Consider the following 18,722-nt stretch of genomic DNA (forward strand, 5'->3'; position numbering starts at 1 on the left):
TGTGTGAATGACAAAAAACAAGTGCAATTTATCTAAAAAACGAATCTACACAAGAGAGCAAATAAAATCTGTCATCTCTATGTTTGTATTGTGATGATATTCAAACATGCAGGTGAAATAAAACTCAAACCAGACCCATCCTGTTTGCTTCCTTCTCTTATGAACCCCACAAGTGCAAGTGTTGAAGGGTTTATCTAGTGTTTTATAAGCCCCACTCTTAGAGAACTATTCAAGTCCCCTGACACACCTAGACCTATTTCAAGATACTTTGGAGAAAAAAAATCCTCCTACCATTATAAATCTCCTTTGGTGACTACTGTAAATCAGGTCTGGTGGCATTATGTTGTTCCTTAAAGGAACAGGGCCTGCAGCATTCCATAATCATCAGTGGTTTCTTGTTGGTGGATTGAGTTACCCAGTGCTCTGCGTTCCTGCGATAGTTTTAGGTCATAAGAGGGGTCTAAAGATGTATCTGTTCAGCTTACACTTAATTAAGTAATTAATTAAGTGGTTCTTATGAGTTATGGTTTGTATATTTATGGTATTTTACATTATTGATGTATTGACATTGTTATCATTACTATCCTGACTCAATTGTAATTCTACTAACTTTTTTTATAACTGTTCATTGTCTATTTTAACTATCGTATATGTAGCGGGCTCAATGGTCTTGATGCCACATATTTAATGAATCTTTGTTTCTGTAGAAACATACAAAATACACTCAGTAGGATGACACAACGAACATTCACGCTTGCTTCAACAAAGAACGCAGTTACTGTACTTCCCTGCTGAGATTTTCGTGAATACAGACTGATTCCACAGCGCTCTGCTGCCACCTACTGACGCGGCTGATGTAGTGAACAACTAAATACAACCCAAACTCTTGAACTAACACCACATACCTGTTATCTTTCTTTTTAAATCACTCACATTGAATTGAGGGCGCTACACTCTCCCCCTCAAATTAAAATGTCTTTAACATTTCGTTACTTACTAAGTAATTACCCTTTTATCCACATTTAACTTTTGTTATCCAACAGTATATTTCTTACACTTTCCCTAAAGTATTCTTTGTTAACTTATAATTAAAGCATTCATAAAATACTGGTAGAATTGGCATAACACATTTTCCCTTTTTATGTTCAAATAATAACCCTGTTTCCATCAACACTCACTGTAACAAGACCCCCTATACAGTCACAAACAATACCGATAGTTTGCTACTTTCTCCTTCAGTTTACCTATTTCAAAGAATGGATTACACTTATTTCAATGGGACCAGCCTGTAGGCCTATATCTTTTTTTTCAGCTCACTCTAAGTTACCACATCATTAACATGAACAAAACCCATTCTATGTAACATGCAACATTATGTAATTCAGACATTCTCTTTCATTAACAGTTCACACATCTCAGGATTTTTTTTTTCCTTAATTCTTTTTTTTTTGTGTGTGTTTTTGGTTACCCTTGTACTTCAATGTCCATCACTGTCCAAGGGTGCCACAGTCTGTGAACTGGTGGAAGGTTATAGTTCATCTGCAGATTGTTCATACCTGCTTCCACCACAGATGGTTTACCTAGCTTTTCATAGGTGAGTATCCTTGGTCGACGTCGTTCTCTCTGTGGGTAGGTACTCACAGGTTGCAGATCAGGTTCATCATCTGATGCTTGTGCTGACCCTGGTTGATCAGTCTCACCCGGAATTTGAACCTCTTCCTCCTGTACGTCCAGTTCCTCCAAGTCTGGCAGGTCAGGGTCACCCGCCTCATGGTCCCTCAGTTCCACTGCGTTATCTTGATCAGGAACAAAGGGCTGTGCATATGGGTTCAGAGCATTATTTTCTTCGGCCTGATGTGTGTTGCGGGGAAACCTACAGACATACTCACGCTCCTCATCACTTTCACTGTCAGAGTGTTCAGCTGATTCTTTTTGTTTTCTGCTAATCTTCCTCATTGAACCTGCTCTTGTGTTTCTGGAGTCTGCCTGTTGTCGTCTGCCCATATTCTGTCTGTCAGGCTCTGATCCATTGAGTGGCAAGCTGTCGCATGGGAGGAGCAAGTTTCTGTGGAGCACCCTTGTCCTTCCACCTCCTTCCGGCGTGACTTCATAGACAGGGCTGCCACTACCTCTCCTTGTCACTACCCGATGAACTTTGTCCTCCCAGTAGGACCTAAGCTTTCCTGGGCCTCCTCGCTCAGACAAATTTCGGACTAGGACCCTTCCACCTTGTTGCAGATCAGTCCCATTGATTTTCCTATCATAGCACAACTTCCCTCTTGAAGCTTCTTTAGTAGCTGTTCTTGACGCAATCTCGTATGCCTGATGCATTCTGGCCTGCCAGTTCTGCACATATTCTGAGTAACTCTCTTGCTTCTCCGTTAATGGCATATTGAACAGGATATCAATTGGCAATCTTGGAGAGCGACCAAAGAGCAAGTAATATGGGGAAAATCCTGTAGCCTCACTGCGTGTGCAGTTATACGCATGCACCATTTTCTCTAGCGAGTTCTTCCAGTCAGCTTTTTCTGTGTCAGTCAAAGTACGGAGCATGGACAATAAGGTTCTATTGAAGCGTTCTACCTGTCCGTTTCCTTGTGGGTAGTAACAGGTTGTATGAGAGCCTCGCACCCCGCAACATCTCTCAAGCTGAGCCATCAACCGATTTTCAAATTCTCTCCCCATATCATGGTGTATTTTCTCTGGAAACCCAAAGCGAAGGGCAAAGTCATTGAAGACCTTTTCCACAACAGTTTTAGCTGACTTATTTTTCGTGGCATAAGCCTGCGCAAACCGTGTGTAGTGGTCCATAACCACTAGTATGTATTCATAGCCGTGTTTACATGTTTCTAAATGCAGAAAGTCCATTGCTCCAAAGTCCGCCTGGATGTCCCATTTCCTTATGTAGCTCTAAGAAAACAGTCTGATAATACTCTTTGGGGAGGATCAGCTGAGTTCTATTTACCGATCTTCTGTAAAGCACACCCTCTGGGCTGAGATACAGTTTATTCCACTGACGAAGAAGTGCCCTAACATCTGGATGCTCTGAGCTCAGTGATCTGGCTGGTGGGGGCTGGTTAATTCTCTTAAATCTCATGAATGGCCCGATAGCAGGATCTCTTTCTTGACTCTCCAAAATGTGTCTAGTTGTTAAAGGCTCACAGTCTGTCAAGGTGTATCGGCCAGTAAACTTAAGACTTTGATATCAACCGTACTGGCCCAGGTGGGATGCATCTCTTTCTGCACTGACACTCCATCAACAGATGCACTAATGGCTTCTTGACTGATCTCTTCTGTACACTGCTGCATGAAACTGTTTATGTCTAACGGCATTCTAGAGAGACCATCGGCGTCACCATTATTCTTGCCTGAGCGGTACTTTATGGAGAAATTAAAGTCTGCAAGCTGAGCAACCCAGCGGTGGCCCGTGGCATTCAGTTTAGCGGTAGAGAGGACGTAGGTCAAAGGATTATTAGTCTGTATAGATGGTGAAATGTGGTGCATGATATAAATAGTCCCGAAACCTCTCACAGACTGCCCATTTGAGTGCTAAGAATTCTAATTTACCTGAATGCATATGATAATTCTTTTCAGGTGGTGTCAGTGTTCGTGAACCATATCCTATAACAACCATTATCCCCTTCTGCCTTTGATATAGGACTGCTCCCAGCCCTTCTTGTGATGCATCACAGTGAAGTGTAAAGGGTTCAGTGAGATCTGGGTAGCTTAAGATAGGTGGGACAGTTAACTTGTCAATGAGAGAGTTCAGTCTATCTTGATGGCTTGGTGTCCAGGTGATGGGACAGTTTGGTGACAGGTTACCTTTGCTTTTTGTATTCACTCCTCTCTTGTCTTTTGCTTTCCCGACAGACGCCAGCTTGACAGTAGAGGATGACAGCAGTTCATACAGAGGTTTGGCCAATCTGGAAAAGTTGGGTATGTATGCTCTGTAGTAGGAGAGGAATCCAAGCAATTTTCTCAAATCTCCCACAGTTGCAGGGGTCTTTTCTTTTAAGGCGAGTACCGGGGCTATTTCAGCAGGGTCCATAGTATATCCATCACCCGAGACCATACGTCCCAGAAAGCGCACCTTCCTTTTAAACACTTCACACTTGCGTGGACTCAATTGGACACCATGTTTCTGATATCGCTGTAACACTGTTCGGATGCACTGGAGGTGTCCTTCAAAACTGGAGCTGTGTACAAGGTTATCGTCCAGGTACGGCTGACACATAACATCTCTGAGGCCAATCAGACACTCTTCCATATTTCTTTGGAACTCAGCTGGAGCTGAGCTAAGCCCAAATGGGATACGGATCCAATGATATAAACCCCAAGGTGTTATAAAGGCTGTCAAGGGCTGGCTTTGCTAATCTAGGGAGCCTTGATGGTAGGCCTTACCCTGGTCTAGGACCGAGAACCAAGAGCTACCACTAAGAGTGTCCAGCATGTCTTGTATTCTGGGAATTGGATGACTATCAGGGACTGATTTTCTATTTAACTCTCTATAATCACAACATAGCCTCAGACTGCCATCTTTCTTTCTGACACAAACAATTGGCGAGGCATAAGGTGATCTTGACTGGGTAATCCAGCCACGGTTTAGCAGGTCTTGAATGTATTCTTTTACTTCTTGATGTAGCGGTTTAGGCACAGACATGTATGTTTTCTTAACAGGAGTGGTGTCATGAAGTGTGATGTGTAATTTCAAGGATGGGATAAAGCCAATGTCATCATCATCAAATGCAAAAGCATGACACTCTTCTCGCAGTAACTGTCTTACCCTCTCTTGTTGAGACTTGTCTAGGTGGTCCAGGTTAACCGGTGGATCCCACTGGCTTGGTTTGCCTTTCATTCCCTTGTCTGTGGTTCAATTTGTGTTGATTGGAGGCCTATATTCATTCTCTGGTTGGGGAGGACTTGACATGTTTGACTTGACGGCGTATGCTGTTTTTATTGTTTGCAGGTGACCAAGGACTGTACGTGGATTCAATGTGATGTCATATTTGTTAGTGTTCATCATTGGAACAGGCACATACATGGACTTTCCTGTCACTGTAACCAAACCTTCTTTTGCAGTTACGCCCTCAGGTAGGTCAAGGAGGTCACAGGGGACAAACAACAGGCTTTGACCTTTGAACTGTATTCCAGTACAAGCTCTTACATGCACAGTGGTCACCTTTTCTGCTGCCAGACGAATTATCTTCTTTCTAGATTGAACTGTTACGATTTCACAATCTGAATCAGCCTTCATAAGCTTCATCATTAACTTTGCTGTCCTACAAGTGACAGAGAAAGCCTGACATAGTCTTTGGATCACTTGTGGCATTGACTGTCTTCCCTCCCTCTCACTTATTATGGCTTGAATGAAATTGAACCCAATTATGGGCTGTTCGGCAACATTTGGGTCACTTGAGACTAACATGGGGGCTAATAGTGGTTCTGATGAATTTAGACTTTGAGCTAACTTGAATTCCACCTCTATCCAGCCTAAAAAGGGTATTTCTGTTTGGTTTGCCGCAAGGCCAATCAAAGTACCTGGGCCTAACAACTCTTCAATGGGGCGCACTGCACTATGGGGTAGGTGCGTCTTTCTCCATTCCTCATTGATGAGACTGGCTTGTGCACCGGTGTCCCAAAGTGCCTCCACAGCCACATCATCTAATAGGCATTGTATCAGACATCTCTCACCGATCAGATTTAACAGCTTGGCCTTGCGCTGAGGGGGGAGATAGCTTACAGGACTGCTTTCCACTGTGGAGGTTGCTCTAGAGGATAAAACATGGGTAGGGTGATCATGGTAAGTTCTGTCAGTAGGCTGGTTGTCTCTTGGAGTTGTCGGCTTGTTGGCATTACTGCATGGAGACCGTTGATGTGGGGCTACTGGCGGTCCCGACCTTGCAGCCCCCTCCCATTTCCCTGTTCTCTCTTCTGTCTGCAGCCTCGGGAGAGGTGTCCCTCCTGACCGCATCTGAAGCAGTGGTTACATGACTCACCCATCTGTGACTCTTGACAGGCTCTGCATCTAGATGGCCTGTTACGGAAGGTGTTCATGGATGTAGCTGGTGATAACTGTTCTCTACTTGCCCCCACTGTCTCTAGAACCACCTTTTTCATCTCCATTATTTCAGCTCTGAGGTCCTCTATTTGCTTACTTGAGCCTGTGTCTTGGCCTGTGCAACGTGCCTGACATTTCTTGTTGAAGACCTCTACTTTACCCACTATGTCTACTGCAGCATGTTGTACCTCTGCCTTGCCACTCAACACAGACTGAGGAAGGGTTGATGGCAGCTCAAATTGAACATCGCTTATTCTGGTGGGTCGGGGCAGTACTGTCTTTTTCAACTTTTGCTGCCTTTCCTGTTCTAAATTAGCAGCCTCATTGACACGCTCTATCAGTACATCATCTGTTACCTATCACATAGGTAGGGCTTGAGTTGAAACTTCACTGCATCTAATCAGTCCAGTCTCCAATGACCGTAGGAATCGTCTCTGGATCAGATCTGAGCTCAACTTTTCCCCTTCATCCTCCTCACCCAGCTTGTACAGTTTCTCTCTAAGCTCGATGGCTCGAAAAAGGAAATTCTGTGCTGACTCTTTTGAGTCCTGTGACAGTGTCATTAGCCTATGCAGGAGATCAGAGGATGAGTCTACTTTAAAGTGACCACGTAATATGGTCTTTAAGGTGGGAGGTGTGAGACCTCTCTTAACTTCCAACAAATCTCTGAGAGGTAGCCCTGGACTGACGGCTCGAATGACAGCTTCGATCATTTCTACCTCAGAATGACCTTTTCTTTGTCCTGTCTCTACCTGGTTCATGGGACTGGTGTAAGACAATTTGTCCCTCTGTCCTGCCTCCCCAATCTGTCCAGAGATCCGGAACTCCCTTCTCAGGGTCACCTCAGGAACTTTATTTGATGTTTTTTCCTCACGAGTGGTAATGGCCTTTACTCTGTCTCCTGCTGCACCAATCTCCTCCTCTAACAGTCGAAGTGCCTCAGCCTGTTCTTTTTGAAGTTGAGCATATTTCTGTTTTAATAGTTCAAGCTCAGCATTTTCTTTAGGTGATGGAACTGGATCTACTCCAACCTTAGTTTTAAGAGGCTCAATGAAGGACAGGAGATCTTTCAGATATTGCAGAAACAACTCAGGGTCGTCCTCCTGTTCAGTGTTCTCTAAAGTGTTCTCTGCTAGCCTAATGAGGTTACGCCTTGACAGACTCTGGAATCCTCCTGTTGCTGGCTCCTTGCACTTTAGTTGCTGACACACAAGGTCTGTCTTCCCAAGTGTAGGCAATGCTTGACTCACTTCATCCTGTAACTCCTCCATCTTTCTCTCTATTTCTCCTTCTAGGTTCGTCTCTTGTTTTGAAGCTGGACGTCGACGGCGTTCACACAGCTTCTCCTGGCTGGCTCGCCAAAATATGTTGCGGACTCAAAGACTCAAAGGCTCAATGGTCTTGTTGCCACATATTTAATGAATCTTTGTTTCTGTAGAAACATACAAAATACACTCAGTAGGATGACACAACAAACATTCATGCTTGCTTCAACAAAGAACGCAGTTACTCTACTTCCCTGCTGAGATTTTCGTGAATACAGACTGATTCCACAGCACTCTGCTGCCACCTACTGACGCGGCTGATGTAGTGAACAACTAAATACAACCCAAACTCTTGAACTAACACCACATACCTGTTATCTTTCTTTTTAAATCACTCACATTGAATTGAGGGCGCTACATATAGTTATATTTGTATGTCGCTTTGGACAAAACCATCTGCTAAATTACATAAACATAAACACAATAATTCCATTGGTGTGGCCAAAAGTAACTGAATTTTCAGTTTTTGAGTTTTATTCTTCAATCACAAATGATGCAGAAGTACCATTATGTTTACTGCAGAAATATTGCAGTAATTTTCAGTGGTGGGGAAATCCTTGAGGTTGCAGATTTCCAAAATTGCAAGATCACAAAATCAAGGACAACATAACCTAGGTTACTAGAGTCAGGCGAGTTAACCTTACCTGTATTTTGCTGTCTAGAGTGCCATGTAGCCTATGAAGAGAAGGAAAGGTAAAAATGTACATTGTACATTTTCAGCACAGTGGCTACTCAAAGTGCTTCACGTACACACAAACAAAGACATCATTAATAAGTCCATGGACAATGGTGACTCATTGATCAACACAGCACCATGGTGTTGTTGAACAGGAAAAATGAATGGAAGCAGCTACACATACACTATATAGACAAAAGTAGGATGCCTGCCATTACACCCATAGTAACGTTGATAACATTCCATTCCAAATCCATTCATAAATGCCAGCTGCATATTTGTGCCTGATTTTGTATAATATAACAGTGGAGTGAGCACAGTGCATTTCTTTTACTGTCTATGCCTGTGACCGGTGGGCACAAGTATGGTGCGTGAAAGAACAGTGACGCAATGTGGTCTGAATGAATAGGTATTAATATAGAGTTGATACCCCCCTTTACAGCCTATAACAGCTTCACTCAACAAGATTTTAGAGTGTCCATTGATTCAGAAGAGTATCTGTGAGGTCATGCTGGACAAGAAGGCCTGTTGTCTGTTCATCCCAAAGGTGTTTGGTGATGTAGAGAGCACTGTCCTCTGCAAGCCAGTCAAGTTCTTCCAAACAGGAGTTGGGCTTGGGTCAGTAAAAGGAAATCTTAGGCCTACACCAAGACATTCATATGCCAATTAAGTCAATTATATAGGCTACTTCCAATTTATTGGGAACAATTAGGGGAAGCCCTTTTTTAATGGCAGTGCGCAAAGCAAGGCACATAAAGACATTGTTGGGCGAGTTTGGTGTGGAAGCTTCATATAACTTGCTGGCCCACAGAGAGCAGCTTTCTCTATGCAAACATCTCTGGGTTGAGATTGCGAGCCAGACTTTCTTGTCATCACCAGTGCCTGACCTCACAAATTGCCTATTCTTGTGAATAAATGGGCAAAGATTTCCACAGACACTGATAAAATCTTGTGGATATTCCCAAATAAGTGGAAGCTGTATATCTGCAAGGGGAGGGAACAACTCCATATATCAATTTATTTAGAATGTCATTGAAGTTCCTGTGGTTGTAATGGCAGACATCCAATACTTTTGACTATTTTCGGAATTTCTTGCCATCTTGTTGAAAATGTCTTCCCAAACACAAGAGGGTAGCCTACTGTGCAGCAGCAGTCTGACGATATGTTGTATCCTAACCTTTTGTTCCGTGTTAGGTTCCACGCTGCTGATGACGTTGAATAACAAAGATGGCAGGAGGGAACAGCAATTACTGGGAAGGTGAGGTGGCAAAGCGATTTCACTTCATTGCGACGGATAAAATAATGATGTGAAGAGCCATTTTAGTTCATAATACCTCTCTTGGTTGTGGTTATATGTGGAAATTTGCTTTTTTGAGCGAACAAAATGTAACTCCAGCCTGTCGCTTAATTTCAGTCGAATGCTAGCTAGGTAGGTAGCTAGTTAGCCAGCGAGCTATCAAGCTTTTAAGGCACGCAAAAGCTAGATGACTCTAGGCTACCAGCTAACTTTCCCGACGCTGGAGACTAGAAAGCTAGCATTGGCTCAGTTAGCAACAGCCGGACCAATGTAATGTTAGCTAATGTCATCTAGCTTTGTCCAGTTTGGATATGAGAAGCTAACGTAAGCGAAAGTAGTCATGTGATACAGGTGTTTTATGAAATTATTTGACAGCTCATCTCATCATATTCGCCACGTCTTCAACAGTTGTGAATGTTGTGTATTATTTATGTTATGTCGAACCTAATGAAGTGTTTCTGAAAGTAATCTTGTGACGTTGGTTATGAATGTTTTGAAGCCGCTGTCAAGTTGGCTAACGTTAGCTATCCTAGCTAAGTAATTCAGATAACGTTACGCAATCAATTTGCTAGTAGCAAGCAAATGTGCCGTCGAGGATGTGTCAAGTTAAGTGAGAAGTTAATGTTTTCAGATAGAGTTATTTAAAGACAATAAGGCTAGGTGGTAACGTCGTTCTGTCTTGGTCAGAAGGATGTCTTTCTTGCATGATGTCTGCTGCTCTCCTGGCATCGTTTATTGATGTCATCAAGATTGTCACCATATCTAGAATCTATCTATCTATCTATGATTGTCACTGTAACGTTACCTCCAGGCCTCCCTTACCTTGACACACACAACATATCTAAGTCATAAAGTTATTGTAACGAACACAAGTCTTTGGTTTCTAACAAAAGTTTCATATCCAGATTTAAACTGTTGTTCCCCTGAGTAAAAGACAATGTCCTGATAATATTCTCGTTTTGTCACAATAACTAAATTGCATAACAGCATAATCTAAGATGATTAGAATGTGTTCCATCTGTGTATATTTCATATCACTGGTAAATTGTGTATCATTTGTGATCAGATAATATGCTGTGTTTCAGATCTGCGAAAGCAGGCCCGTCAGCTGGAGAATGAGCTTGATCTAAAACTGGTTTCCTTCAGTAAGTTGTGCACCAGTTATAGCAGCTCCAGGGATGGGCGGCGAGGAGACAGGTAGGCTTGTTTCCATTCTCTCAGTAAGAGAGACTACAGCCAATCAGGTTCTGTGGAAGACTTTATTTTCATAGTCATGAGCCTGCTCTCTATGCTTTAAACAAGAATTTGATTTTTCTTCATTTGTCAAAATTGATTCACGACCTTTCTCTCCACACATTAAGCTCTGACACAACTCCACTCCTGAACAACTCCACCCAGGACAGGATGTTTGAGGCCATGTCTGTAGAGATTGAGCAGCTTCTGGCTAAAGTAAGATTCCAGCATCCTATCTTCCCATGGCTTTAGCCATTGGTACCTATGTGCTGCCAGCATTTATTACATGTCTGTTTCTTTTCCCTTTCTCTCTCTGTCTCTCTCTCAGCTAACAGGCGTAAATGACAAGATGGCAGAGTACAGCAGCACGCCAGGCGTCACGTCTCACAATGCTGCTCTGATGCATACGCTCCAGCGACACAGAGACATCCTGCAGGTAAGGAGGACACCTTTCCAGAGGCCCCTTCTCTGGCTGCCTCTGGAAAACAGCTGGCTCCATCTGAGCACAGCATCGATTCATCCATGTTGTTCCAACAAAACTGAACTAGAGTAATGTTCAATAGTAATGTTCAATATCAAGGTTCACAAAATAAAGAGAGGTATTCAGGGCTAGACTGAAAGTTTGACGGTGCTTTGTGAAGAATAGAAATTAACAGTTGTTAGTTCGGAACATGGTCACTCATGGCATTAAAAAATGTGGCCAATTGGAGGTTTTCATACGTTGTTTCAAACACTGACTGTTGTCCTTGGTAATAAGCAGTAGTCTGTGTTTTCTATGGTCATGGTTTCACACATTCTGACTCTGTTTTGCATTTTCTAGGATTACACTCATGAATACCACAAGACTAAATCTAACTTTCTGGCGATCAGAGAAAGGGAGGATCTATTGGGATCTGTCAGAAAAGACATAGAGTGAGTATCTGAGATTATCTCAATTATGTGGATATCACCTTGCAGTGTTGGCATGAGCACAAGCAGTTTATACAGATGAGGTACCCTGAATCTTGACGTGTTCTGTCTGTTTGTGTTGGTCAGCAAGAATTTTTGAACCATTCTCATGGTTAAACCTGGCCATTGACACCATGGATTCATTGTATTTTTGTTGTATTGTGTTAACTTTACTTAGTGTCAAGATGTCAACAAAGATATCTCAGTAAGTACCCTCACCCCACCCCTGTGCTTATCTTAACATATCCACACAACCAATTATTATATTTTAATTTATTTTTTTAATATATTTTCTGAGACAGCTGGCGACACCAAAAAGTCAGTTTCTTGGGCTTGCCTCTCTTCCTTACTTTCAGTATGAATGGAATGCTTCATAGCGATGCTGGACAGGATGATAGATTTGTATTTTGAGCCACTTTTGAACCCCTCGCCAAACAGAATTAAATATTTGCATGTCTCATGGCTATTCCGATTAAATGTGTTCATGTATAAACACCTAATTGGATTAGATTATTATTTAGCCGTGTGAACAGTTGGTCCGACGCCTTCAAGCAGAATAATTTCAATCCGACTGGGAGAACAGTGTGCATGTAAACGAGGCTACTGTGCTCCTTGTTGTGTTAGATGATCTGTGGGTCCGTGATGTTAGAAATGGGCTCTGTCCTTATTGATGCTCATTGATATTCACTCATCAACACTTATCTCACTGACTGGGCCGTAGGGAAAATATAAGGCTCCAGTCAGAGTCCACTCACCTGAGAACTTTCACAATTGCTCACAATAACCTCTTGAGCTGATTACAGGATACAGTCCTTGTATTAATCAAAGGTGCAGGACAGAGCATGACGCCAAACCAGACAATAGTGGGGTCTGGCTGAGCTGTCACACTTTAAGATAGTGGATTGAGTTATGCATTCAGTGCCAGCCTATAGCCTAATGTGCTTTCTGAAGAATGTTATGCAGTATTAAGTCTGCACCACTTGATAGTGAGAGACCTCTTCTGCTTTGGGCACAGCGGTTGCTTTGTGTGCAGGAATATGTGTGTTATCTGCTGTAATCCAGTAATCAGAAAGAAGTGAAAATTATTTTAGAAAAGTGAATATTCTTTATCTGGTGTGTATGTGGGTGTGTGTGAGTGTGTGTGAGAAAGAGATAAGAACACCCTAAACCTCTCCCAGAAAGGAATTTAAAATCAGGAGATGGCACAAGGCCATGGCTGCTCTGTTAATGACTTATTGATCCCAAATCACATCGCTGGAGCATTTTAGCAGAAATCTGCACTGGTGTCTGTGAATAATTACTTATTTTCCTTTCTTTTTTTATGTTTGATCACCGCAAATCAAAACCGCCCTACACACTGTTATCGTAAATCACAGCATTTTCCCCCTGCGTATATCCTCACTGCTTGCTGGAGCTGCATACTTTTCCTCCTTAGTAACTGTAAACATCTTTGTGGCAGTTGTTTGGACTGGTTCCAAAAGCTTGCCTGAACACATTCTTTGTCTTCAGCAAAGTTGCCATGCCCGTCTCCCATATGGCCCGCTGTTAAGAGAGCACAGTATAATCCAGGCACCACCTTTACGCACACTTTACCAACTGCAATCCATTTAGGATGTGGACAAACAGGACCTCTTAGGGCCTCTGGTGTTGAAGACTGTTTATATTATAAATATTTGGGCATGCATGCTGATAATGACCCTTAATAGACCCTTACAGGTCTATTGGTCCGTGAGCACACCTGTAAGTCTTGTTTTGGCAGAAATTTGAAATTGGGACCAAAATTGTATTTGGAAAGTAAATGCAATTTTGTGAGGTCTTCTGATTTGGTGGTAAAGAGTTCAGTTCAGTCTGTGCCTACTGAGATATGCATGTTGGATTTGAATATTTATTAGTTGACCAAGAGGACGCATGTTACAGAGCAGTTGTGCATTGCTTTGTCCGATTTTTTTTATTATTCTTTCATTAAATATAAACAAGTTGCCTTGTTTAACCCAACATATCCTTTGTCTCGAGTGATAAGCATACAAACAACATTTTGCATCAAAATAAAACCTTCAGTGTCAGATTAAGAAGTTTACTATTTTTAAGCCGTTACTTCGTAAAATTTTAGATGACTTCAGAGAGTCCTTTCCTGTGGGTTTGTTACTGTTGTTGCTCCCGGCACAGAAAAAAAAAAAAACAGAAATGAATGTGCGTCAGGGCCGGAGTGGGGCCACTTTTCAGCCCGGGAGTTTTAGGGCCAAGACCGGCCCACCTTTTTTGTGGTGGTAGAAAATTGGATAAATAAGACAACATTTCAGCTCTTATCCTGTAGTTTGTATTATAGGCTACCAATATTCCACAAGGATAGGTTGATAAGTTAACAAAAACAGGAAGGAAGAAATAAAGCATTTTAAATGTATCCCACAATTCCACTAAGAGGCATATTGAACTACTGTATTGTTTACATGTTTTTTTTTTTCTGCATGGGTCAGCTATCATGTTGTTGTTTGGTGATTTGCTCCTTTACTACACTCACTTCTGAGCAAACAAGGCATATACGTTGATCATGTAGCCTCATGTATTGGAAGTTTGGCACATTTGGCAGCATTTTCTTCCAATACTTTTCGTCTTTTTTTTCCTGGCCTTTTCAGTCCCTCTTGGCTTCTTTCTACCATCCATCCTCCCTGACGCTTATCACTACGGTAGGGCCGGCCTAGGCTATCTGAGAAAACTTTTTAGGAAAGACGGGCTAAATGGACCCAACCAGTTAACTTTTCTTGGGAGGGGAGAACAACCCATGCAGAGGCTGCGGTGTTGGGCATAGAATGCGAACGTGTGTACTTTAAGAGAAGATAGATTAACGTGACAAATGTCAATATTTTTCCCTCGACCGGCCCAAAAGTGAAGCGGCCCACCGGGAATTCTCCCGATTACCCACTCCGGGCCTGATGTGCGTTAAAGGTACTGTAAGTAATTCTGGATGACGTCAAGTCCGTTGATATTTGAACCAAACACCAACAAAACACCAGAAAGAAAACTCATACTGTACCTCCACTCTGAAAACTCCCATTCCCCTCTTTCTGTGATTGGCTGGAACTGTTTTGTTATGGTTTGGAGGACAACCTTGTTCTTCTTTGTTTGGTTCCAGTTTACAGAGCCAGGGCTGGGTTTTCTGACAGTGGACTCAAGTAATATAGAGCTAGCAGATCATGTCAAAATAGATATTCGCTGAATCTGTGATTTAAAAAAAAAGTCTTACGGGTTAGATATTGCTCAAAATTGCTTACGGTACCTTTAAGTATCAAAACTAATATCAGAGCGTGAGAGAAATGTCTAGCCGGCAGATCTTACTGAAGGCATTAGCGCATTTGTCTTAATCTTAGCCAGCATCAGGAACTGAAATGGCAACGGAACTGATCTGTCCCCTTCTTTACATACATATGGGACAATCAAAAGGAAAAACAGTTGTAGAGGATAACGGTAACCACCCACTAATGAGGCCTTTGGATGTCTATATTCTGTTATGTCCCCTGCTAGTTTAGATCTAGAGAGTAGATCTATTTTGGACTTGTTATGGACTTGAAGGCCTTGTCCTGATTTAAATACCTACAGTACAGAGACCTGAGTGCACCTAAACCTCTGTGATCTAGGCCCCATGCATGGGTCAGTGCTCTCTAGTATCAGCTCCCTGATTGGTGACTAAAAAACCCGACCATCTGGTTCTCGCCGTGTGCGTGTGTGTGTGTCTTTATGGCATGAAACAATAGCAGCACATTCCACAAGTTAAAACACATTTTCTGAAATGGTGGAAAAACACTAATTGCTCTAAAGGAAAAGCCTACCAAACTTTTAAGGGTAATAATGCTCTGTCTCATTTCATTTAATTGCCGTTTTCTTGCCATATTCACTGGAATTTACAACTTAACTCAGTGCAATTTTGTCCAAGCACTACTTGTACGGTACTACTTGTCTATGGCAACTCTGCTTTAAGAGAAACAGTCAGAGGGGTTTTAAGTAATAATCAGAAGTTGGGACACGTTGGGCTGCTTTTTTTTACCTTACGGGTCATTCCACGTCAGTTCAACCAGGGCCCACGCACTTAGGTCTTAAACAGAGCCCAGCCAAAAACTCCAATAAAATTTGTATCAACTTTGAGGGACGGCTATGGCCATGCAGGATTATCCAGACCAAACGTGACGATTTTGCTACATACTATTCCTATTTATGTACCAGCATGCAAAATTTGAGCCTCCTACATGGTTTAGTTCTTGCACTGTGGGCTTGTGAACTTTGACCAAAAAAAGAGGCCGAACAAAATCGACACCCCCTCCCCCTGTAAAACTGGCTGTATCTTGGAAAGTATTGATCTTACATAAGAGTAATTTTACAGTGTGTCTCCTGGGTAACATAGGTACACCTGGTAATTTTTTCTGAATCTTTTTGAGACCTAAGTGCGTGGGTCCTGGTTGAATTGACGTGGAATAACCCTAACTTTAATTGCCTGAAGAACATCTCTAAGTTGTAACCTACTAGCTATTTCCTGAGGGCCCATTTGTGATATTCTGAAACTTTTTTTCTCAGTTTTTGCTAACCTAAACTTTAAATATAAATCTCCGGCAGTGCTCTGGTTCTTTTCACCAATACAGGTCATACATTGCATTTAAGCTCATAAAATTTAAAGAACTCTTCAGTGTTCTAGAACTTGACCGATAGTGTTAGTGTATGTAGCAAGGTTTTACCGGTGGGTTGTATTAAGGCTCAGAAGTTTTGGGTAGAAGAGGATGATTGCTCATACCTCTAGAATTATAATGTTGTTTATTGTACAATGAGTGGTAATTATTTTCTTGTGAAGGACATCTATAGCCAAGTTTAGTTTAACTAGTAATCACAAGGCCATGTTCTTTTTGCTAGCCTTATTTCTTTGCCAGTAATGAATTATAAAATGCTGTATTTTAAGTGGAAGTTTTTCTCCCTGTTGTTTTTGCCCTCAATTAAACAGCATTTGATCTAAACTAGCGTTTGACCAAAAGCATTGCCCCAAGGCTTCCTAGAAAAAATTCATATAGAAATGCAGACAGACCTTTCCCACAATCATTCTGCTCTGTCACCACTAGGTGTCAGTAGTACGCTTTTCTTATTCTGGTGGTAAGTCTCGATGTCGCTTCATTGCTGAAGCATCCCTGCTTGTAAGTTCAACCTCATCCGTCCCCCCCCGTTACCTGCAGCCTGCATGGCTCCTGTTCCGATGCGGAGGCGGTTTGTGGTCACGCCTCCACACGATGCCCCCAGGCTTCCTCAGGCACGATGCCTGCCTCTCCTGCTGTTCCTAAAGGAGGCTGACAGATCACAGCGGCGCATGTTCCGCACCTGCGAATGCCACTCTGCAGCGCTGCCCGGACCCCACGCAGGTGACGCAGAGCTGTGCCCTTTGGAAGGGTGGTTGGGATGAGTAGGTCAGCTGTCGTTTCAGTTTAGAGCCTCCTGATGGCTGAATAGACCTGGGACCCAGGCAGGCAAGCTTCCCCTCTCCGGACAAAGTGAACAAATACATGTGCGTGCATACACACTCATTCTCTCTCTCACACACACACACACACACACACACACACACACACACACACACACACACTCTCTCTCTCTCTCTCTCTCTCTCTCTCTCTCTCTCTCTCTCTCTCTCTCTCTCTCTCTCTCTCTCTCTCTCTCTCTCTCTCTCTCTCTCTCTCTCTCTCACATACACACGCACACTCTCTCTTACACACACAGCAGTGCATACAATTGATTCACACACACACACATAAATGCACACACAGATTTGAACATCTAGATGATATTAAATCTGGTATGTAATACACGCCTGTCCATTGTGTGGGTGGTGTTCTCTGATGAAGGTGCTGGGAAGCGAGGTGGGGGGTTGCCTTCATCTGACGTCCCCCTGATTAACTCCTGCGGAAGGGCTGAGCTCTTCCCATCGCGGCACTCATTCATTATTCACAGGGAAATGCTTTTCTGTGGTGGGCCCAACCCCACACACACACACACACACACATGCACACACAGCTCTGCCCACAGAGAGCACAAGGCAAAGCAGTCAGGCAAGCACAGCAGCACTAAGTCCCTAGCCTTGTCCCACTCCTTGCCTCCAAAAGAGTTGCTCACTGTATTACTATTTTACCGGACGGAGCCGTTTAGGGAGGATGTCCTTTTTTATAATGGATGACTTGGCACTTTATCCCTTCTGTACAGTGTTTATTTGTATGTGTGTGCGTTTTTGTGTGTTTGTTTGTGTGTGCGTGAGAGAGAGATGCCTTTAATGGAATGAGACTGCTGCTAATTTTATTCTGAGTGACTGCACAGGGGCTCTCATAAAGCTGCTTGCTTTCTCAGCCTGCCCAAGCATTTCAGTAAAGGAGAAATTGTTTTCCTCAAACTATCTATGTGGCGTCTCTAATATCTAATGTGCCGTCTTTCTTGTGTTCCCCCTGCAGGACATACAAGAGTGGTTCAGGAGTGAACAACAGAAGGACAGAGCTGTTCCTAAAGGAGCACGAGCACCTTCGAAAGTAAGCCCCTCCCTTCTCCTAGACCCCCCTCCCCCTCTCACACACACACACACGCTCACACACACATACACCACCTCACCCTCCTTTTCCCCGGATAGACTGGGTTTAGCTATTAGCATTAGCAATACTTGCCGATCTCAATCTAGCGAATGGAAACCAGGGTTAATTTAATGCGACTAGGCAACGCAATTGTAAAGGAGCACCTGCAGTTTCCCTCCAAAAGCAATTGCAGGTTAAGCACTTTCTACATTGGACAGATGGTCGATATTTTGAGATGGACTCATTTTGGACCCAAGAGAATCTCAGCTAAAGTTTTAGCTTTGGGAATTTAGGAATTAATGTTCTGTTTAGAACAATGTGGGTGGGGGGATACTTTGAGCATTTGAGGCCAAGGGTAATTCAGAACCAATTATCTTAGTCCCAAAACTCAATTAAGATGGAACCCATAACTCATGTATCTGCAATTTTTCACACCATATATCATACTGTAATGAGAGATGGCTGTAAAATTCTTAAAGGTCAAAGCCTTATATTTATTAGATATGGCACGAGTACGTAGATGCACACACATCCACACCACACATTCATTTGACATGGTTCAGGCTCATCAATCTGCTACATAATTTAGAAACGACCAGTTAAT

General features: G+C 42.7%; 1 protein-coding gene across 2 annotated transcripts in view; it reads left to right on the forward strand.

Annotated features, from left to right (window-relative positions):
* Positions 1-9,188: 9,188 nt before the first annotated feature.
* The window catches only part of gosr1 (golgi SNAP receptor complex member 1), a 35,628-nt gene continuing 26,094 nt past the window's right edge, over positions 9,189-18,722 (forward strand). The window contains exons 1-7 of one of the 2 annotated variants that reach the window (XM_042063596.1): positions 9,189-9,317; positions 10,442-10,553; positions 10,718-10,805; positions 10,918-11,025; positions 11,410-11,501; positions 11,716-11,742; positions 18,005-18,079. In XM_042063596.1, coding sequence (XP_041919530.1) covers positions 9,287-9,317; positions 10,442-10,553; positions 10,718-10,805; positions 10,918-11,025; positions 11,410-11,501; positions 11,716-11,742; positions 18,005-18,079 — 533 coding nt within the window. In that variant the 5' untranslated portion in view covers positions 9,189-9,286. The remainder of the gene's footprint in view (positions 9,318-10,441; positions 10,554-10,717; positions 10,806-10,917; positions 11,026-11,409; positions 11,502-11,715; positions 11,743-18,004; positions 18,080-18,722) is intronic. The other variant, XM_042063597.1, reaches the window with a different exon arrangement.

Source organism: Alosa sapidissima, chromosome 15, assembly GCF_018492685.1.
Source record: "Alosa sapidissima isolate fAloSap1 chromosome 15, fAloSap1.pri, whole genome shotgun sequence".
Classification (NCBI taxonomy): Eukaryota; Metazoa; Chordata; class Actinopteri; order Clupeiformes; family Clupeidae; genus Alosa; species Alosa sapidissima.